Here is a 23,465-nt window from a genome sequence, read left to right as displayed (position 1 = left end):
GTGGCAGCATGCACCTGTAGTCCCAGCTCCTCTGGTGGCTGAGGTGGGAGGATCATTTGAACCCGGGAGGTGTATGTCGCCACTGCACTCCTGCCTGGACGACAGAGTGAGACCCTGTCTCAAAAAAAAAAAAAAAAAAAAAAAAAAGGTTAAGATAGTGAATGTTGTCTGTATTTTACTGCAATTTTAAAAATTGGAAAAAAATCCACATGGGTCACCAATTTACCAATTTAGCCATTTTCACCATTTTCAGATTGCATTTTCCTTCTCTATCTCAGCACTCCCACTAAAGGAAAGGCAAAATTTCTCACAAGAATAAATGATTCTCCAGTGTGGCTACTCCTGAAAGGAACAGTGAGACTTTTGTTACTTCGCCACAAGGCTGAGAAAGAAATAAACAAGTGATAAACGCCCAGACCCCTTCTTATTCTTTTCACATCCTGGTAATCTGAGGCATGGTATGGCTTTTACTCAAAGCATATGAATACTTAAAATCAGAAGCTGCCTCTCCTTTCCCTCACTTTATCATTATTGTTGTCATGTATGACAAGGGAGGGAGTGTCTCACTGGATGATATTTGGGGTTCTTTCTTCAGTAGTCCCACATACTGAGCATTTACTTGTGCTGTTCTTCATCTTTCACATCTACCACTTTTCGAAAGCCCCTGAGAGTCAGTAAGACATGAGATTCAAACAACTGCTTCACATCTAAGTATATGTCTTCAAAAATGTCTCGTTTTCCATATTTATGTCTGATGTGTTTTTTTGTGGCACAGTGGCATGTACTATATAGTTCATAAGTGAATCAATGTACATCTGTGGAGGGTGAATGCTCAGTTTTAGGTCTACACATGAAAGCTTTTTTCCAGGGCAAGAGCCTTGCTTTCTCCACCTAAGCCTTAATTACCCAAATGGTCATGTGTTGTGCCTTTGGCTTGTTGAAATGATACCAATTGGTAAAATCTGATGGGAGATAAAAGTTAAATATCCAGAAGCCTAAAAGTCAGGAAGAGAGGCTCTCTATGGCATTGAGAAAGCTGCAGAACTGCTCCATGGTGTGCAAAACTCATCAGCACATAAAACTACTGAGTAAAGATACTCACCTTCAACCACTTTGTAATTTCTACCTATTTACTTGGGGCCAATGTTCCTTATTCACCAAGATTCACATTGGTCCTTTTGACTGGTCCTCAGCCTGAGGAGGCCCCCAGGCATGCTAAACTGTCAGGCAGGGAAAGAGGAAAAGTTGGGAACCAGCCTTGGCTTAAAAGGGTTTTGAAAATGGAGGCAAATAATAACATTTTGGAAACATTTATATAAATATATAATTTCTGATTATAGAAAGGCTATAGGAGGCTCAGGAGAACCACTTAGAAGACTGGAAATGGTACCTATGGAACTTTGAAGACACTGACTACTGGTTCATAAATAAATGAGTAATTGGCAGTATCTGACTGGAGACAAGAATGAGCATTAATGTAGGATGATTCTGAACTACAGCTCCTGGCACTAGTAGGTTTCAATATACATAGTCTGCTGAAAGATAATTTTCTCTGTGATATTCCTGGTATCCCTAAGGAGGGTAGTATAATTTTAGGTACATGCTGACAAAATTTGAATACAAGGTTCTTAGGTGAAAGTTACAGTCCGTTTTAGACATGAAATTGAAGCATGCAGTCGCTATTGCTTTGGCAAAGGATTTTTGACTGATGCAGTGTATGGGTACCCATAATTTTATGATTTATCTTATCATATGGCACCTAATGTATTAGCTGACTTGTGAAAACAGTGTTTTGGTTTAATGGATGTTAGGGATTTATGTACAACTTCAAATTTGCCTTGTTAATAGTAGAAAAGAATAGTATGGAAGCATTACTTCCAGCTGCTTTTTGAAGGGTCCACCAAAATGAATGATTTTTTTCCTTTCTTCATGCAGATTTCCTCCTAGAGTGCCAAGATCTTTTCCATTCAACACCTCAGTCATGTACAAAAAGACTGTGTTTGTAGAATTCACGGATCACCTTTTCAACATCGCTAAGCCAAAGCCACCTTGGATGGGTAATAAAAACAACATTGAATGCTAATTATGAAATAGGGTATCTTATTTTCTATCACAGATTCCCCAATCTTGAGGTTGCAGTTAAAAAGGACAGCTGCCAAAAAGAATGTTTCCCTAACTGACACCTATAGGGAAATATACTGATTGCATTTTCTGTCTTTTTGCTGGGCCGTCTTCCTCTGCTTGGTCTATGCCAACTGCTTACCTCCACTTAGATGTCAAAGAAAGTATGTAATAACATGTTAGGATAGGACATATTCTGTCTTAGAATTGTTTCTGAGAATTATAGGTGGGAAGTACCCCTTATTCTAAAGAGAGGTATCACTCTATCAATTTAGAACTTGTTCAGGTAGTAGTGCAAAATTGGTTCTGCAACCCTTAGCCCCTGACTCACCTCCAGCCTTATATTAAAAAAGGCTAGGAACTTATGGAAGAGTTTAGGTTTGAGTATTACTTTGGAGAGCCTCTTTGGTGTTTTATGTGCTGCTTACCCCTTGTGGGGAGAGAGGCCTGTCCCTCATGTCAAGCTATAATGAAGGAGGCTTCAGGAGAACTACTTAGAAGACTTGAAAAGGTACCTATGGAACTTTGGAGACACTGACTACTGCCTGGTTTTTATCTGGACAACTTTTCAAGGTCAGAGGCCAAAAGGACTTCTGATGGAATAGCAGGGAGAGTGGGCTATAGTGGGAGCTAACTGCACTGCCATTGTTGGGTATAAGGCCAGGAAAGTCACTGAATGAGGCTTGTCTTACAAAGACTCTGCCTGAGAGGTCTTCCTGCCAGAGTTAGGTAACCCCAACAGAAAAAGTGTAGAAGCAGAATCTGAGAGGCGAGACACAAGTGACCAGCATGTAAGATCACGTACATATTGGGAGGCAGATCAGGTACATATTGGGTGTTTCTATATTGGGAGAGAGAGCTCTCCAAAGAACTTATAAGTTCCCTAAGAACAAAAGGCAGAATTTTGGTATGTGTCACAACTAGGGAGTACTAATGTCACATTATCACTGCTCCTTCCTAGAAAGACTTTGTCATTGTGCCTCTTTTTTTTAACCCCCGTTCCCTTTCTACTTGCTCCTCCCTTGGAGCTTTCCCACCTTCCTCTCCTAATCTTCCTCCACAACTCACCTTTCTGCCTCTGGACTCTCCAAAGGCAAGAAAAGAGATATCTCATATAATGTAATTAAAACCAGTGGTCCAAGAAAAATAAGGCTATTTTATGTTTTTATCCCACTAAATCCAGTTCATTCAATAAACTGTTTATAGGCATTTTATGCTTAGTGTATTCATAAAACAAAGCTCTTAATTTTCCTCTTGATTTTCTGTCATGGCCCGACTAACAACCCATGGTTTGACTCCTCTCTGTTTTTTTCTCTTTCTAGCATCATATCTATGACCAAGTCCTATTGACTGTTCCTCCAAAACAAGTTCCTCATCTTCTTCTTCTACTTCTTGTAAAATCCAAATTCCTGTAGGCTACAAGGTCCTACATATTATGTTTCCTTTGTAACCATATTTTCTGTTACTCCCCTGCTCATTCACTGTGCTTCAGCCACATTTTACTCAACTATACCAGGCTTATTTCTGCCTCCAGACTTTTGCATTTGTTTTATTTGCTTTCAATGCTCTTCCACTAGATCTTTTAAAAATCTTCCTTCATTCTCATTAGTGAGATCTCTACTCAAATGTCACCTCCTCCCAGAGGCCCTTCCTGATCATTACACTGAAAGTATCCTCTACCTCCTGCCTCATCATTTTCTAGCAGACACCCTCTTATAATATTTATAACAACTTGAAATGTTCTTATTTATTTCTTTATGTGGTTAATGTTTTAAGAATATGATCTCCATGATCTGCCTTGTTTGCTACTGCAACTCCAGCACATAAGACAATTCCTAGAATATAGTAGAAACTCTAGTTGAATGAATGAATGAATTGAATGATTGCCAGAAATCTTTTCCTCAGAGCAACCATGAGGTTGAGCTGGTGTTGGCAACAAGCAAATACTATTTTTTATCAATAATTACAGAGGCACGCTTCTCACTGTGACTTTGACGCTAACTTTTGTAATAACAGGTTTTCTGGAGTACTATCCCCAAGTGACCTTTGGTGGACATCTCATTCTTACAGGTCTGCTGGGTCCTACCATTCAGGCTGAGGTTTATGACACAGTGGTCATTACACTTAAGAACATGGCTTCTCATCCTGTGAGTCTTCATGCTGTTGGTGTATCCTACTGGAAAGCTTCTGAAGGTGAGTCAAATACCCTCCTATTGTCCTGTCATGCTAGGAATAGAAGAGTGAGATGTGTGTGCTTTGTAATGGTGGCACAGCTGGAGGTAGATCCATTCTCTTAAATACAAACTTACTGAAAAATAATAATAACAACAATAATGACTAACATGTATTGAGTTCAAGGTTGTACAGCTAGTAAGTGGTGGAACCAGGATTCAAACCTAGACCTATATAACTCCAGAACTTATACTTTGAACCACTGTGCTACAGTGCAAGCATTCATATAAATAATATCGAATTTCATTTATGTAACTGAAAACTTCCATGGAGTCGATCAAATATGGCTGGACTCAAGGATTCAAGGGATACTCTCAGCATTGTGGCCATTTTTCTCCCACCATCTCAGCTGGGCTACCCTTTTTGGTTTCATTCTCAGGCAGGCTTTTCTAATATGATGGCAAAGATAGCCACGGCAGCTCAAGGCTTATCTTGTTCTTACAGATTGTGACCCAGGGGTGGGAAGGAAGCCCCTATCCCAGTATTTCTTGATGTTGAGTGGAAGAGTTAGCAAGCAGGAGGAAGCATCAGTCTCACCCAATCCAATGACAATGGTAGAAGGACCAAAGTGAGAGACCTAGTCACTACAGTGGACTCTGTAACAAGGACATTGTTTTATGAAGCCCAGTAGAGTTGTAGTGTCCCGGAGTTAGTTATTCGAGAGGTTAAAGTTAATTTGCTTGCAGGGCATCTTTATTTGAGACAGACAACTGTATTTTTTTCTACCTGTATGAAAATATCTCTCTGAATTTCCAAATCTCCAAAATTTCTGCTTTACCTGGGTCACGCAGACCTCTTTAATACAAATGAACATGGTCTGGAGATTGATGTGGGCAAGCTAGAGTGCAAAACAAATTCCTATAGCTAGTATAGAAGTTGCTAGAGAGCAAACAGAGACATTTGTAGATCTCAATTTCATGTAATTCAAAACCTAGAGCAGTCAATAAAGGGTAGAAAGCGTAAACTCAGTACAACCACGCTCTGCCTAAGTCTCTGCTCATTTTTAGAAATTGAAAATTCTTTCAACTCTTTTAAGGTCCTAACTGAACATTATGTCTGTTTCTTAACAGTTACTAGAATATAAATATCTTAAGATAGGGACATCCATTTTATTTATTGCTATATCCTTAGCATACAACATATTGCCTACCCTATAGTGTATACTCAATACAAGAATGAGGGTGTAGTGGATACCAGTCACTTTTTCTTCCTAAAATTAAACATTCCTCACCTGTGTACCCCCTAGGAATTGCTTTTTTGAATGTACTTCAAATAGAGCCGGCCATTTTCTAATGCCTGTGCCTCCCTAGCAGTTGACATAGGTTTCCCATGTCCTTGGCCACAGTTGATCAGTCCAGAGATACGTACTTTACACAAGCTAGGCCAATGAGAGTACTTCCTCTAGCATTTTGAAACTTGCGAGAAAAAGGACCTACGGTTACCAGGTAATCCTATACTTAGGGGATGGAGCCCGAATATATGACAAAATCAAGATTCTACTACTTCATGGATAGGAGTCTTAAGGGGGTGTTGGTCTTGTCCTTTTTATAGTTGCCTAGCTCCTTACAGACATGGTGCATAGCTCAACATTGAGGACATTTTCCAAAGATTGGTGGAGAAAAGAGTGGCCAATACAATTTTATCTTTTTCTTTTCTGCTGACATCAGGGAGAGATAAAAGCTTTAAAATCACAATTATGGGGAGATAATATTTTTAAATCCAGCTCAAGTTAAACTCATCGGAAAAGGTAACAGGATCCCCAAATGGCCACATCTTATCCGATGAGGGGACACCAACCACAGAGTCTATACTAGACAGTTCAAGTGGTAGCCACAAGCTACCAGGCATTTGAGGTGTGGTGAGTCCTACCTGAGACATGCTGTAAAATATACACCAGATTTCAAAGGCTAAGTACAAAAAAGACTAAAAATATCTCATTCATTGTTTATAAGTACAAGTTGAAGTGCTTATATTTGGATATACTAGGTTAAACGAAATACATTATCAAAATAATTTCACCTGTTTCTTTTTACTTTTCTTGATGTGACTACTAGAAAATTTAAAATTATATATGTGGTTTGCATTATATTTATATCGAACAATACTCACCTGTACACTTCCAGTGAAATGTTTAGCATATGTTGAAGTTGCTGCTCCTGAGTAGTGGCTCATCTCAGATTTGGCCAAGTTCTTCTGTCCAAGGAAAACTAGGTCCAACCCATTCCTGGAGAGGAAGAGTCTCAAAGCTTTCTGGGCTGGGTCACTTACCTTGGTTAAATCTGTTCTCCACCTATTCTACCAACAACCAAGTAGATGGACATAGCTGAAATAAAAAATCACACAATCACAGTGAATGGTATCTCACCTCAAGTGGGACTTCAGCTTTGCCTGGCCATTGTACTGCTACACTTCCCCAATCCATTTACTCTCCCTCTCCCCAAGACATTCTTAGCCTTTCACAGAAACTCCAACATGGGGGCAGCCCCTGCCGCCACCACCACCTGAGTCTTGAGTCTTAGGAAAAAGGATATATTTTTCCTAATGAAATATTTCAAACAAAGATAGATACAGAAATTAATATAGCAAACAAACATGTGCCCATTATCTCACTTTGTGAAATCTTAACATTTTGTCATCTTTGCTTAATTTATTTTATGAAATTAAACATTTTACATACAGTCTGTACCCCTCCATGGGGCTAGCAGGAAAGGGCTCTCATTGTCAAAGTTCAAAGCAATTGATCATTCAAAAAATAATGATCACATTAAAAATAACCCTTATGTGGCTCCAGGGGTGCAATCGGTTAGCATGTGGTACTTATAAAAAGAACCCTTATATAATAGAGATACATATTTAAATACTCATAAATGGAATGATATCCTGTCTAGGATTGGCTTCAAATAAATCCAGCTGATGTTACAACCATTAGGGAATTGCTGATGTGGAATTTGACATTTGTATGGTGCCAAAATAGTATCCCAGAGATTTATTTCTGATTGTAAGTGGAAATCTTAACTTTAGAATGGAGGTATCAGGCTAATCCACAGGTCAATTTTAGTGTCACTAAGGGTGAGATGGCCATATATTATCTGCCCCTGATACAACACAATATGAGGGACTCTAGCTAGTTAGCCCAAAAACCTTGTTTAACTTGAATCTAACCAGAACTTAGGTACATTCAATAGCATGGGATATTCTACAGGACTACAAGCCAAATTTCTTTCACCAAATGAGTCACAAACAAGGGACTACTCCATACTAAAAGAGACTACCAGATGCAATGTGCAGTCTCAGGTTGGATTCTGATTTGGACTAACTAGCTAGAAAGGATGCCTTTGAGGCAATTAAGAAAATTTGAATATTGCATTGATATTAGGTGGTATTAAGAATTATTCTTAACTGGGTCAGGTGTGCTAGTGTCATTTTGTTTATGTGGGAAACTGTGTTTTTTTAAAGTTGACTTCTAAAGTATATAGGAGTGGACTACCATGAAATTTTTAATGTACATTAAAATGCATCATCATAAAAAGTGTGTTGAAAGAAAAAAGTGAAAGTAGCAATGCATTTCTAACATCCACTCACAAAAATATTACATTCTTTATATTAAGCACATGAAAAGGAATGCAGATATATCTTTTTAAAAACTTCGTTAAGGTTTTATTATAATCTTGAAAATATTTTATAGTTTTTTAGCCTAATATTAAGACTCGATAATTACTGAAAGTATATAAGAAAACTAGTGTAAAATTTAAACTTTTCAACACAAAAATCCCCATACAGTCATTTATATGCTAACAAAGGGAAGTTACAAAAATTAGCCTGTAGGAATCTCCTTTTCCTTGGAGAATATTACACAAGTTGAATGTTACACATTATTTTTCACTGGATACAAGATCAGTGTGATCTGCTTTATTAAAAGGAGAGAGCAAACCAATTTAAGATTCATGTCAAATTCCACCTCCTTCATAAAACATTACTGAAGAGTAGGAAGTTTGTTTACTTTTTTTATCCACTGGATTGCTATCTTGATCTTTATATTTTCAGCTTGTAGCTGAGCCTGGCAAAGAATAAGAATTCAGTAAATATTTGTGAATAAATAGGTGAATATTTCCACATGGTATTATAATTATATCTTTATAAGTCTATGTCCCCCACCAAACATGGTGTCATCCCTCTAGGAAAGAACCAAGTTTAAGAAATTTTCTTAAATCTTTCTTTCTTACCCTTCCCTGACCCTCATTAGTGCCTACCAAACAGTCTGTGTCAAAGTGTATTTGTTGTTGAAGTAGGCAAAAAGATGCAATAATGGAGGCAATTTTATTGTTTAACAGAATGTGGAGTTCTCCCCACTTGTGGCTGCTGCTTGTTAGTTTTTCAAATTAATATGCCAAAAGTCTGTTTCCTATGTAGAACCTGTTGGTGAGAATAAACTTGACATGTTTCTTTGAGTGGACAATGGGTATAGAAAGGACAATCTTATTTCTTCTTGATATAGGAGCTGAATATGATGATCAGACCACTCAAAGGGAGAAAGAAGATGATAAAGTCTTTCCTGGTGGGAGCCATACATATGTCTGGCATGTCCTGAAAGAGAATGGTCCAATGGCTTCTGACCCACTGTGCCTTACCTACTCATATCTTTCTCATGTGGACCTGGTGAAAGACTTGAATTCAGGCCTCATTGGAGCTCTGTTAGTATGTAGAGAAGGTAAGTGTATGAAAGGGTAGGACTGAGATGAAATAAGCAGAGAAGTACAATCAACTGAGTCTATTTAAACAGCTAGCATTTGTATTCCTTCACCTGAAAGAGGCTTCTTTACTCTAGTATCATGCTCATGGAAAGAATAATCCAGCTTCTGAGAGAAGCAGATATGCATTCTATATAACCACAATAAACTCTAAGCTTGGATTAGGAGCAACTGAGTTTCAGAATTAAGTCTCTCCTCTCAAAGCATTGCTGTTTTCCTCTTTGAATTTGTGGGCTTTATCAGTAGTGATTTCTACTATCCTCTGCTTTTGCAAACAGAGCTAAGTTCCTTGAAAGCTTTATGGAGATGAACACATCCAAGTGTGTGATCAATGGCATATAGACTAGTTCAGGTGGTTAGTTTGTCATCTGTAAACCAAAAGCATATAAAAATCTAAGAAAAATTGAGATACCATCTCACGCCAGTTAGAATGGCTATCATTAAAAAATCTGGAGACAACAGATGCTAGAGAGGATGTGGAGAAATAGGAACACTTTTACACTGTTGGTGGCAGTGTAAATTAGTTCAAGCATTGTGGAAGACAGTGTGGCGATTCCTCAAGGACCTAGAAATAGAAATTCCATTTGACCCAGCAATCCCATTACTGGGTATATATACAGAGGATTATAAATCGTTCTACTGTAAGGACACATGCACACGAATGTTCATCGCAGCACTGTTTACAATAGCAAAGACCTGGAACCAAGCCAAATGCCCATCTACGATAGACTGGACAGGGAAAATGTGGCACATATACACCATGGAATATTATGCAGCCATCAAAAACGATGAGTTTGTGTCATGTGTAGGGACATGGATGAACCTGGAAACCATCATTCTCAGCAAACTGACAGAAGAGCAGAAGATCAAACACCGCATGTTCTCACTCATAGGCGGGTGTTGAACAATGAGAACATATGGACATAGAGAGGGGAGCACTACACACTGGGGTCTGTTGGGGGAAATAGGGGAGGGACAGCGGGGGGTGGGGAGATGTGGAGAGATAGCATGAGGAGAAATGCCAGATATAGGTGATGGGGAGGAAGGCAGCAAATCACACTGCCATGTGTGTATCTATGCAACAATCTTGCATGTTCTTCACATGTACCCCAAAACCTAAAATGCAATAAAAATAAATAAATAATAATTTTTAAAAATCTAAAAAAAAAATCTAAGAAAAGTCAGCATTTATTTATATATGTTATTGAAAATTAATTTAGATTGAATTAATATATTCTAAAAATAATTTTAAACAAACATTTTTAATTTATATCTTAGCATAAATTATGGAAGTAAATTTTACATAATTTGGTTTTTTTGTTTGTTTATTCTTTTTTTTTTTTTTTTGAGACAAAGTCTCACTCTGTCGCCCAGACTGGAGTGCAATCTTGGCTCACTGCAAACTCTGCCTCCTGGGTTCAAGCAATTCTTCTGCCTCAGCCTCCCAAGTAGCTGGGATTACAGGCACATGCCACCATGCCCGGCTAGTTTTGTTTTTTTTTTGTATTTTTAGTAGAGACAGGATTCCACCATATTGACCAGGCTGGTCTCGAACTCCTGACCTGGTGATCTGCCCGCCTCGGCCTCCCAAAGTGCTGGGATTACAGGTGTGAATCACTGTACCCTGCCTTTCATCCTATTTTTTATGGTGAAATCAGCTTCACTGTACCTTTTTCTTGTTTCAGTTATCTTGTACTGCATAACTCCACTACTTAGTGGCTTAAAACAACAACAATCATTTATTATCTCTCATGGTTTCTGTGGGTCTCATGGAATTTGAGAGTGTTTTGACTTAGTGGTCTAAGTGTTTCTCATGAGGCTGTAATCAGTGGCCAGACTGAAATCATCCCAAAGGTAACTTTATTCACATGTCTTTAACCTTGGCTTGATGGCACTCTCCACATGGTCTCTCTCACATAGGGCTTACAGGGTAGCCAGACTTCTTATATGGTCCTGAAAGAGCCCATTAGAAGCTGTTTCACCTTCTAAGCTAACCTCAGAAATCACTCACATTAACATACATTTTATTAGTTAGAATGCATCACTAAGGCCAGTCTATAGAGGGGGATTCCAGCTTTTCATGGGGAATAGGCAAAACATTTATTTCTTTTTGGCAAAGAATTTATTAACAGGAGTCACCATACTCTTTCTGAATGGTGATGATGAATGTGATTCAAAAACCGATGGGAGCAAGGAGTGGAAGATGAGAAAGGTTTGTAGTTTATAACAGTTTCGAGTGAAAGTATGATTTCTCATATACTGGGTTCAGTCTCACAGTCATAACTAATGAGAAAGTGTCAAAGCCACAGTGTGTTATTTATGGAGTAAAAAGGCTAATGGAACAATGACATCATCAAAACATTACTGTTTACATATGACATATAAAGAAATAAGTTAAAAACCCAAATAACTCTTTGACACAGGGTTGAGTTAAAGAGTCAACAGAGGTTCTAGTTCCAGGTAAAATATATAAACGCACTCCACCCTTTATTTCCCATTGAACCTAACAATAAAACCTTGACAAACTGCTAAGCCCATATATTTAAAAATTCTAAAAAGCAAATAGAACAAGTATATAGAGAAAAGGCACCAGAATTCAAAGTATTACCCAACTGGTGGGGGATTATACCTTTTTCCCCACTCTCCTATTCCTTAATCTGAATGAAAACATAACTGGAAACTTGGAAGTGAGTACTGTGTTGCAAAGAGAGCTCCAGGAGAAACCCTCTAGGGTTTGAAGGAGTGGGAAAGGTAACTCTTTTTTAATGCTCAGAGAGCATGAGAGGGGAAATCCCCTAGGGTTTTTGTCTTCTTTTCCACCATTCTCTCCAGCTTCAGTTCCAGGTTGCTTGGGGCAATGACAGTGGCTGGCAACAGAAGCCTGCAAGAGCAAAAGCGTAGGGAAGGGCACATTATTCTTCATTCAGTACAGCAATGGGTCTAAGACACTGGGGCAAATGCAGGTTACTTTTCTCTCTCTCTTTCTTCTTCCGTTGCTCAGCCTTAGCTATCATGTAGTTGCGGGAGTTGGAAGTTTCTGGTTAGAAAACCAAAAAAGGGAGCTTACAAAAGTAGAAAGTTTATAGATAACAGAGAGTAAAGATCCCAGGAAAATAAACCCATAAAGTTGTGCATTAACTCCTGGATTCACCCCCAACCCACACATACCTGGATGAAACCCTAATTAGCATGCTGAAGACTGAGAACTGAGACTCAACTACCAGACTGACCACTGGGTTGGGCTCAATGGCACTGCAAAGGCTTTAAAACTGATCTAACACTGAAACCACAGCTCACAGAATTCCTTAAAACATGTCTGATGGGCCGGGCGTGGTGGCTCACGCCTGTAATCCCAGCACTTTGGGAGCCCTAGGTGGGTGGATCACAAGGTCAAGAGATCGAGACCAGCCTGGCCAACATGGTGAAACCTCATCTCTACTAAAAATACAAAAATTAGCTGGACGTGGTGGCACGCGCTTGTGGTCCCAGCTACTCGGGAGGCTGAGGCAGAAGAATCTCTTGAACCCAGGAGGCGTAGGTTGCAGTGAGCCAAGATTGCGCCACTGCACTCCAGCCTGACGACAGAGCAAGACTCTGTCTCAAAAAAAAGTCTGATGGTTGAGCACAAAGATAGAACATTGTGAGATAGGTTTTTTAATGTATGGTAGATATAATATATAAAAGAACCATAGCATAACAAGAGGAGGGTAAGGAAAGCTTTATGGTCCATTCAACTTAATTCCTTTTATTTTATTTTATTTTATTTTTTTTTCCCATTTATTTATTTTATTGCATTTTAGGTTTTGGGGTACATGTGAAGAACATGCAAAATTGTTGCATAGGAACACACGTGGCAGTGTGATTTGCTGCCTTCCTCCCCATCACCTACATCTGGCATTTCTCCCCTTGCTATCTCTCCCCAGCTTCCCACCCCCCACCCTCCCTCCCCTATTTCCCCCCAACTGACCCCAGTGTGTAGTGCTCCCCTCCCTGTGTCCATGTGTTCTCATTGTTCAACACCCAATTCAAACGGTAAAATGTTGATTCTAAGTGGATAGTGAAAAGTTAAGTATGAATTTTGTAATCTCTAGAGCAACCAATAAAAAATTATACAAGGAGATATAGTAAAAAAACACATAAACTAATTACAATGGAATATCAGAAACGTTCAAATTACTCAAAAGAAGGCAAGTAAAGAGAAATGAAAATCAGAGAGAAGAAGCAGGAAAATAATAATAAAATTATAGGCTAAAGTCTAAACATATCAATACTTATATTAAGTGCAAATGGCTTAAACACACCAATTAAAAACAGAGATTAGCACACTGGATAAAAAAACAATTATATTTTCTTTACGAGAAACTCATTTCAAAAAGAATGATATATATATATCATAAGTTGAAGTGGTACAAATCTGTGGTATAAGGATACACACAGAGACCAATGGAACAGAATTGAGAGTACAGAAATAAACCCATACACATATCTATGAGCAGTTGATTTTTGCCAAGGGTGCCAAAACCATTCAATGGGGGAAAAAAATAGTCTCTTCAATAAACAGTGCTGAAACAGGTGAATATCTGCATGCAAAATACAGATTGAGTATTCCTTAACTGAAATGCTTGGAACCAAAAATGTTTCAGATTTCAGATACTGGGATATTTACACATATATAATGAGATAGCTTGGGGATGGAGCTTAAGTCTGAATGTGAAATTCGTTTTGGATGTAAGTCCCTTGCCAGTTATGTGAGTGGCAAGTATTTTCTCCCACTCAAAGTTTGTTTTTTAATTCTCTTAACGGTGTCGGACAAAACATGAAAAGATATTCAACATCATGAACCATTAGGGAAATGCAAATTCACACAAGAGTAATATATCTATTAGAATAGCTAAAATAATAATATAAAATTGCCAAGGATGCTGTCAAGAAATCAGAGCAGCAGAAAGTCTCATAATGCACAGTGGTATAGCCATCCTGGAAAACAGAATGGCAATTTGTCTGTTTGGCAAAAAAACACTCTGGCAGTTTCTTATAAAATTAGATGTACACTATAACGGGATAGCAGGAGGGAGTTCTTTTTGGATATTGAAATGGATCTGTACCTTGCTGACGGTGGGGTTTCATAAGCTTATATCTTTTTTAAAAGTGATTGACATATACACCAAAAGAAAAAGAAAAGCTAATTTCGCTATATGATAATATAAAATTTATATTAAAATAATTAAAATGTTTTAAGACAGCTTTTTATATATTTTAAATTTGTCTCTAAAGTTTTTAATCCAGTACTTCTGATAAAGATGGCACAGGGTCTTCCTACTTAGCCATTTTTCCATCCTCCACCTCAACCCTGACCTCTGCTGAAAAGCAACAGCAAAGATAGGTAAACCATAAATAGAGAAAGTTGAAAATGCATGGTCAAGCTGAAAAAGAACATAAATATATGTGGACCAAAAGCAGAACAGGAACTGTGAGTAGCTAAAGAGGTGGAAATCACAGGCCAACTGAGATCTGGGTCAGGGTGACAAGAGTAAATAGAGCTCTCCACCAGAAGGACCTGGAACCAGGTGGACTGAGAGCCCATATCATAGCGTTGGGCTCCTCTTCACTTGAAAGAGAGCTGAGCACAGCTGCTGCCTACTCTTTGTTTGCGGCCATGGCTTTGTGGAAACTCAGGGACCTAGAAGAGGGGAAAGCAAACCCAGTCCTAGAATAAGAACTGAACTAAATTTTCTCTTGGTTCAGTGGGAGAATCTGCAATATCCCCAAGGTTTCCATTGGGCAGTATCTCCAAAATTCCATTCTAGGGTGTGATTTGCTAGATAGAGAATAGTGAACACATCTTTTGCTTAATCAACCAATGATCACAAGGGACAGCAAAGATCACTATAGTTCAACAAAGTCAGATTTATTGGTTCATAGCAACAAGAGACTGTGGACACCTCCCTAAACAAAGGGAAATACTGTATTCAGTTAGTAAAGAATTTTGGGGAAGGGTGGAGGTTAGATGATATTTAAATGAAGCAAAGTAGAATTATGTGTAAAGAAATAACCATGAGATCTAGACTGTGAAGTGTCCTGGTTCCATGGAAACTAAAAAGTTAACATGGACATGAAATGTTAAGTGAAGGCACCCCTTACCTGAAGCTTGAGCTTTAAGTTGAGCTGCTTCTTTGTGTCAAAGTAATTTAGATGACCTAGGAAAGAATGGGATGTTTCATTCTTATTGCTATTATTTTGAACATTTCTGACAGGCCCTGAAAAAAGAGAACAAACAACTCAGTTGAGCGACAGATTATTAAAGAAAACAGTTGACATTCAGTTAGTTTGTGCAGTGGCAATGTGTCCTTGGGAGAAATACTGTTAACTCTGCAGTTAGCTTTATCTATGTCTCCTATCCCAGCCTGATGAGTAGCAGCACACATTTTGTTACTTTCTTAGTCCAAGCTAATTTTTATTTCTTTTATTTATTTATTTATTTTACTTTAGGTTCTGGGGTACATGGGCAGGTCATGCAGGGCTGTTGCATAGGTGCATACATAACCAGGTGGTTTTCTGCCTCCATTCCCCCTTCATCTATATCCAGCATTTCTCCCCATGTTATCCCTCCCCACCCTCCCCACCCCCAGCTGTCCCTCCCCTAGCCCCCCCAACTGACCCCAGTGTGTGATGCTCCTCTCCCTGAGTCCACGTTTTCTCATTGTTCACCACCTGCCTGTGAGTGAGAACATGCGATGTTTGGTTTTCTGTTCTTGTGTCAGTTTGCTGAGAATGATTTGGTACGTGAGAGAAAGAAATGAAAAATGTCATAAACAAAAATCTTTCTACTCAAAATAAGCCTGCAAACAAAAGTTCCCAGTCAAATTAAAATATATATAATGCAAAGAAAGATACTCAACAAGCTCAACAGTTAAAGCATGAAGCATGATAGTTTGTTCCATTAAAAACTTTAGCTATTGCTATAGGTGGTATTCACTTAAAATGTAAGTATATATAGAAGCACTGTGGGCTAGTGAAAAAAACATCGTGAGTATAGGTGTTCAATGTGGACAATTGTTATTTTACTCAAAACTTTTTTTTTTTTTTTTTTTTTTTTTTTTGAGACGGAGTTTTCGCTCTTGTTACCCAGGCTGGAGTGCAATGGCGCGATCTCGGCTCACCGCAACCTCCGTCTCCTGGGTTCAGGCAATTCTCCTGCCTCAGCCTCCTGGGTAGCTGGGATTACAGGCACGCGCCACTATGCCCAGCCAATTTTTTTTGTATTTTTAGTAGAGACGGGGTTTCACCATATTGACCAGGATGGTCTCGATCTCTTGACCTCGTGATCCACCCGCCTCGGCCTCCCAAAGTGCTGGGATTACAGGCTTGAGCCACCGCGCCCGGCCTACTCAAAACTTTTAATTTACAGTTGCAGAAGTGAAAAAAAGTTACAAGAGTAATAGAAATTCTCTATATTAATTGCCTATATGCACATTTTTTTCAGAAGCAATGTGTACTGTTGCTGTAATTTTTCTTTGTGATGTGCGTGTGTGTGTGAAGGCTTGTATTTTGTATGTGTTTTTAATCTCTTTTTTAGTAATTAATTTGTATTGTGTTTTACATAAGTAGTAGTCTTCAGCAAATTTGGAAAAAAAAAATTCTTTGCTACAGGCTGTTTTAGAAACACTAGTATAGGAGACCTGAGATCAAAACAACAAAGCAAAGTTAAGAAGAGACAGAAGACAACATTTGTTCTTACTCTCAAGTAACTGATGAAGACATGTCTCATCCTAGTGACAATTTCCTAGAGTGGAATTTTTTAAATAGAAGATAAATGCTCTCACTTCTTTTTCAGGGAGTCTGGCCAAGGAAAGGACACAGACCTTGCACAAATTTGTACTGCTTTTTGCTGTATTTGATGAAGGTTAGTGAGTCTCAATCTGAATTTTGGATTCCTGAAATAAATCCTCTGCTACTATTAAGAGGAGGTGATTATAGAAAGCTTGTAAACTACATTACTGTTCAGGAATGAAGGAGATGGGGTTGAAAATGAATTCCAAGAGAACAAAATGTAACCTCAGTTCCATTGGAAGCTATGAGGTAAGAAGATAGAGGAGCTGGGTGACAGAGTGCCCTCATCCCCCTCATTAAGACCATCAACAAATACTTTGGGCTCTACTTTCTAAATAATTTCTCTTATGTTCGTCTATTATTAAGTGGACAACCTTTGGCAAGTTATTTAACGTCTCTGTGTCTCAGTTTCCTCAAATCTAAAATAAAAATAATAGTACGTTTTTCATAGGATTGTTGTGAGGACTGAGTGATTTCATTTAAGTAATTTTAATTTAATTAAGTGTCGCATAGAGTAGGCCCTCAATAGTGTTAGTACTTCCACCTCTTCCTCCTCCTAATGTAATCATTATGTAATCAATAACAATAACATAATCTTCTTGCCCCTCTTATCCATTTACATTGCCATCATCTTAATTGAGACCCTCATGATATGTGTCATAACTCCCAAAGGAAGCTTCCTGAAGTGAGTATCTGATCTTCTCACTCTAGCCTCTAAAATACTTCAGTTTGCCAGGTACGGTGGCTCACACCTGTAATCCCAGCACTTTGGGAGGCTGAGGCGGACAGATTGCTTGAGCCCAGGAGTTTGAGATGAGCCTGGGCAACAGGGTGAAACCACATCTCTACAGAAAAATTACAAAAGTCAACCGGTCATGGTGGTGGATGCCTGTAGTCCAGCTACTTGGGAGGCTGAGGTGAAAGGATCACTTGAGCTGAGGAGGTAAAGGTTGCAGTGAACTGTGATTGCACCACTACACTCCAGCCTGGTTGATAAAGCCAGACCCTATCTCAAAAAACAAAACAAAACAACAAAACAAAATCATTCATTTTCCAGGTAACGTGCATAATGCATTATCTATTTCCTGGTGACATTTCCAGCCTTGATCTGTTCCGTTTCCTGCCTTATCTTCCATGTCACCCAAATATGTGATGCTTTTTCTTGCATGAGACCTCTGCTCACACAAAGGGGTAACTCCAGGGAGTCACTGTCCAATAGTATTTCTAGTGCTTCAGCCCTTGTCAGTTTCAAAGGTGGTCTCAGGAAGCTTTCAGGGTCCTGGGGTTTCATAAAGACAAGCTTGGATGAAGCAATTATAACAGAGACAGGGAGTGACAAACAGCCTTTTTCCTAGGACAATTTTCTTTTTTTCTGATGGAGTCTCACTTCATCGCCCAGGCTGGAGTGCAGTGGCACAATCTTGGCTCACTGCAAACTCCACCTCCCAGGTTCAAGCAATTCATCTGCCTCAGCCTCCTGAGCAGCTGGAATTACAGGCGCCTGCCACCATGCCTGCCTAATTTTTGTATTTTTAGTAGAGATGGGGTTTCACCATGTTGGCCATGCTGGTCTCGAACTTCTGACCTCAAACTATCTGCCTGCCTTGGCCTCCCAAAGTGCTAGGATTACAGGTTTGAGCCACTGTGCCCAGCCCCTGGGATGATTATCATAAGCTTCCTTTTAAATAAGACAGCTAATAAACAGAATCGATTCCTTATGCCTCAAGCTAACCAATATTCTCTCTTCTTCTATTATTATTCATTCCCACTTATTGTCATGGTCAAATAGAGGGAGAGAAAATCAGTTTGAGCAAGAGATGTCTGCCTTTAGATAATTGTCTTCTCCCTCCCTCTCACTGACTTGAGAGGATAAGTCGTGTGTGCCTACTTTGCTGACAAAAATGCTGAAGGTGTGAGCAGACTGTGAGGAAGGAGAAAGCGGAGGAGGGGGTCATTCATGAGACACATGCTTAGCTGACTCTATCTTTGCCTTCTCTCTCATCAGGGAAAAGTTGGCACACAGAAACAAAGAACTCCTTGTTACAGGATAGGGATGCTGCAGCTGCTCGAGCCTGGCCTAAAATGCACACAGTCAATGGTTATGTAAACAGGTCTCTTCCAGGTATGTACACACCTGCTCAACAGTCCTCAGGGTCTTCCGAATTCAGCACCAGAGTTCTCCACCTTCTTGGCTTCCCTAGGAGGAGACTTGTCCTTGCCTTAAACCACACAAAACATCATGACTGTCTGAAGGCAGACATAACCCAGAGGATAGACAAAGACAAATGAGGCAGGAAGGACTACCATCCCAGCCCTGGAAACTCTATGAGGCCGTTAAGCAGAACCATGCTGTAGCAGGCTTATCCTACAGGTCACCTGGGCACGAACCCCTAGCCAGCCTTCCAATACTGCTAAGATAATCCGTTTGGGACCTCACCCACTTGGGACAGGCAGGACTCTGACCCACTTGCTAGAGCTGAGGCGAACCTGGACGCAGGTGCCACCTAGAGCCAAAAAAAGGGCAGTGACCTAGGAGTGAAGATTCACTGAGCAAATATATCCAATAAAACAAAAACAAGCTAGACAGAGAAAACTGACATAAATAACTAATCCTTCAATGTAAACGCATAGATGTATATCCACAAGAAACAATAGCAAAGAGGGAACCATGAGCTTCCCAAAAAGACAAAGCCAAAACCCAGTGACTGACCCTAACAAGATAGCGATTTGTGAGCACTCTGATTAATAATTCAAAGTAGCAATTTTAACGAAGCTCAATGATACCTAAGATAACACAGAAAAGTGATTCAGAAATTTCTCAGAGAAATTTAACATAGAGATTGAAACAATAAAAAAGAAACAGAAATCTTGGAACTGATAAATGCATTTGATGAACTGAGTAACTCATAAGAGAATCAAGCAGAGGAAAGAATCGGTGAGCTCAAAGACTGGCTACTTGGAAATGCAGAGTCAGAGAATAAAAAGGAAAAAGAACAGAAAGAAATGGAGATCTCCTACAAGAAGTAGAAAATTACCTCAAAAGACCAAATCTAAGAATGTTTGATGTACAACAGGGAGCTGAGTAAGAGCAATGGGTGGAAAGCTGAGTAAGAAACAGTAACAGAAAACTTCCTGAAACACGAGAAAGACATAAATATCTAGACACAAGAAGGTCTTACAACACTAAACAGATTCAACCCAAATCAGACTGCCCCAAGGCAAATAATAATCTAGTTCTCAAATGTCAAGGATAAAGAGAGGATCCTAAAAGCAAGAGATAAGAATCAAATCACATATAAAGGACCTCTAATTTTCCTGGTAACAGACTTCTCAGTGAAAACTATACGGGTCAGGATGGAGTAAAACAACATTTTTAAAGTGTTCAAAGAAAAAACCTACAAATTTTGTATCCAGCAGAATTATTCAAATATGCTAGAGAGAGTAAGTCTTTTCCAGACAAACAAAAGCTGAGAGAGTTCACCACTACTGGGCTCGTCTTGCAAGAAATGCTAAAGAGTTCTACAATCTGAAAAAAAAAAGAATACTAACATGCAAAAGAAAATTTTTCATGTATAAAAACTACTGGTAGGTAAACTTTTACCAGTAGGTAAAATTAAATACATGGACACACTCAGAATACTCTATTATTTGTGGTGTGCAATCCAGTTATAACTCTAGTATGAAGCCCAAAGGATAAATCTATCAAAAACTATAATAATTACAGCAACCTATTACGATATAGGTAATATAAAAGTATGTAAATTGAGCAACTAAAAGTCAAAATGTGAGGGGTATGAAGTTAAAGTGTAGATTTGTGTGTGCGTGTGCGTGTTTTCTGCCTTTGTTTCTATTCTTTTTTTGTGATCTAAGATAAGTCTTCATTTCTTTAAATTTGCTTGTTATATCTATGAGATGTGTTTTGTAAGCCTCATGGTAATCACAGCACAAAAACCTATAAGAGATTCACTAAAAATAAAAAGCAACAGATTAAAACATGTTACCAGAGATAATCACTCAGCCACAAAAGAAGACAGTAAGAAATGAAGGAAGGAAGAAAGGAGTCCCAAAACAACCAGAAAACAAGCAACAATGTGGCAGTAGTAAGTTCTTACTTATCAATAATTGCACTGAATAGAAATGGTCTCAGTTCTCCAATTAAAAAGCATACAGTGAGCCCGGCGTGCTGGCCCACGCCTGTAATCCTAGCACTTGGGAGGCCGAGTGAGCAGATCACCTGAGGTCAGTAGTTTGAGACCAACCTGGCCAACATGGTGAAACCTCGTCTCTACTAAAATTACAAAAAAACTGGCCAGGCGTGGTGGTGCACATCTGTAGTTCCAACTACTCTGGAGGCTGAAGCAGGAGAATCACTTGAATCTGGGAGGCAGAGGTTGCAGTGAGTGGAGATCGCGCTACTGCACTTCAGACTGGGAGACAGAGTGAGACTCCACCTCAAAAAAAAAAAAAAAAGAAAAAGAAAAGAAAAAAGCATAGAGTGGCTGGATGGATAAAGAAACAAGATTCAACTATATACTGCTTTAAAAAAAACATTCTACACCAGCAAAGACACACATAGACTGGAAGTGAAGATATTCCATGCAACTGGAAAGCAAAAAGGAGCAGAAGTAGCTATACTTATATCAGATACAATAGGCCACAAACCAAAGACTGTAAAGAAAAACAAAGAGGGTCACTATATAATGATAAAGGGGTCAATTTAGCAAGAGGCTATAACAGTTATAAATATCTATATACCCAAAACAAGAGCTCCCAAGTATATAAAGCAAGCATTAATAGATCTAAAGGGAGAGATAGATTGCAATACAATATTAGTAGGGGACTTAACACCCCAGTCTCAGTAATGGACAGATCATCCAGACAGAAAATCAATAAACAACGGAGTTAACGCTACACGCTAGATCTAATAGTCCTAACTGACATTTACTGAACATTTTACCTAACTGCTGCAGAATACACATTCTTTTCATCAGGACACAAAACAGTTTCCAGAATACACCATATCTAAGGTCACAAAACAAGTCTGTAAAAATTCAAAAAAATAGAAATTGTATCAAGTATCTTTTCTGAGCACTGTGAAATAAAACTAAAAATCAATAACGAGGAACCTCAGAAAATACATAAAAACACAAAATTAAGTGACATGCTCCTGAATGGCCAATGGGTAAATGAAGGAATTAAGAAGTAAATTTTAAAATGTCTTGAAAAAAATGAAAATGGAGATACATCACACCGAACTCTAAGGCATACAGCAAAAGCAGTACTAAGAGGGATGTTTATAACAATAAATGCCTATATAGAAAAAGTAGAAAGACTGCAAATAAACAACATAATGATGTACTTCAAGGAACTAGAAAAGCAAAAAGGAAACAAATTAGTAGAAGGAAATACATAAGGGTCAGAGAAGAAATAAATGAAATTGAGAGTAAAAAATATTTAGAAGATGAATGACACAAAAAGTTGGTTTTTTGAAAAAATAAACACAATTAAGAAATCTTTAGCCAGACGACTATGAAAAAAAGACATAAGGATCAAATAAATAAAATCAGAAATGAAAAAGGAGACATGACAACGGAGACCTCAGAAATACACAGAATCAGTAGAGACTATTATGAGCAACCATATGACAACAAATTGGAAAACCTAGAAGAAACAGATAAATTTCTGGATATGTACAACCAACCAACATTGAACCATGAAGAAATAGAAAACCTCAACCAACCAATAATGAGTAATGAGATCAAAGCTGCAATAAAAAGTCTCCCATTCCGTGCCCCCCCCAAAAAAATCCCAGGATGTGATAGATTCACTGCTGAATTGTACCAAACATTCAAAGAAAAACTAATACCAGTCCTACTCAAACTCTTTGAAACGATTTTAGAGAAAGAATCACTTCCAGCCTAATTAAACATGGCCAGCATTACCCTCATACAACAATAAAAAAAGAAAACTGCAGGCCAATATCACTGATGAACATAGATACAAAAATCCTTAACAAAATACTAGCAAACATAGATACAAAAATCCTTAACGAAATATTAGCAAACTGAATTCGACAACACATTAAAAATATAATTCACCATTATCAAGTGGGATTCATCCCACAGATACAGGAATGATTCAATGGCACAAATCAATACATGTGATACATCATATTAATAGAATGAAGAACAAAAACGATATGATTATTTCCTTTTTTTCTTGTTGTTGAGACAGTCTTCCTTGGTCACCCAGGCTGGAGTGCAATGGTGTGATCTCGGCTCACTGCAACCTCTGCCTCCTGGGTTCAAGTGATTCTTGTGCCTCAGCTTCCCGAGTCGCTGTGACTACAGACAGAGGCCACCACACCCAGCTAATTTTTCTATTTCTAGTAGAGACAGGGTTTCACCATGTTGACCAGGCTGGTCTTGAACTCCTGACCTCAAGTGATCTACCCACCTTGGCTTCCCAAAGTGCTAGGATTACAGGCTGATTATTTCAATCGATTCTACAAGCCATTTGATAAAATCAACATCC

General features: G+C 38.7%; 1 protein-coding gene across 4 annotated transcripts in view; it reads left to right on the top strand.

Moving 5' to 3' along the window:
* Positions 1-23,465, top strand: part of F8 (coagulation factor VIII) — a 191,283-nt gene that overhangs the window by 35,952 nt on the left and 131,866 nt on the right. For all 4 annotated transcript variants that reach the window (XM_032265302.1, XM_032265300.1, XM_032265301.1 and 1 more), the window contains exons 2-6: positions 1,936-2,057; positions 4,192-4,314; positions 8,849-9,061; positions 16,936-17,004; positions 18,937-19,053. In XM_032265302.1, the coding sequence (XP_032121193.1) occupies positions 1,936-2,057; positions 4,192-4,314; positions 8,849-9,061; positions 16,936-17,004; positions 18,937-19,053 (644 nt within the window). The remainder of the gene's footprint in view (positions 1-1,935; positions 2,058-4,191; positions 4,315-8,848; positions 9,062-16,935; positions 17,005-18,936; positions 19,054-23,465) is intronic.

This window comes from Sapajus apella, unplaced genomic scaffold, assembly GCF_009761245.1.
Source record: "Sapajus apella isolate SASKATOON/1434 unplaced genomic scaffold, GSC_monkey_1.0 scaffold149, whole genome shotgun sequence".
Lineage (NCBI taxonomy): Eukaryota > Metazoa > Chordata > Mammalia > Primates > Cebidae > Sapajus > Sapajus apella.
The sequence above is the reverse complement of the archived record's forward strand: the minus strand, read 5'-3'. Positions and strand labels throughout refer to the sequence as shown.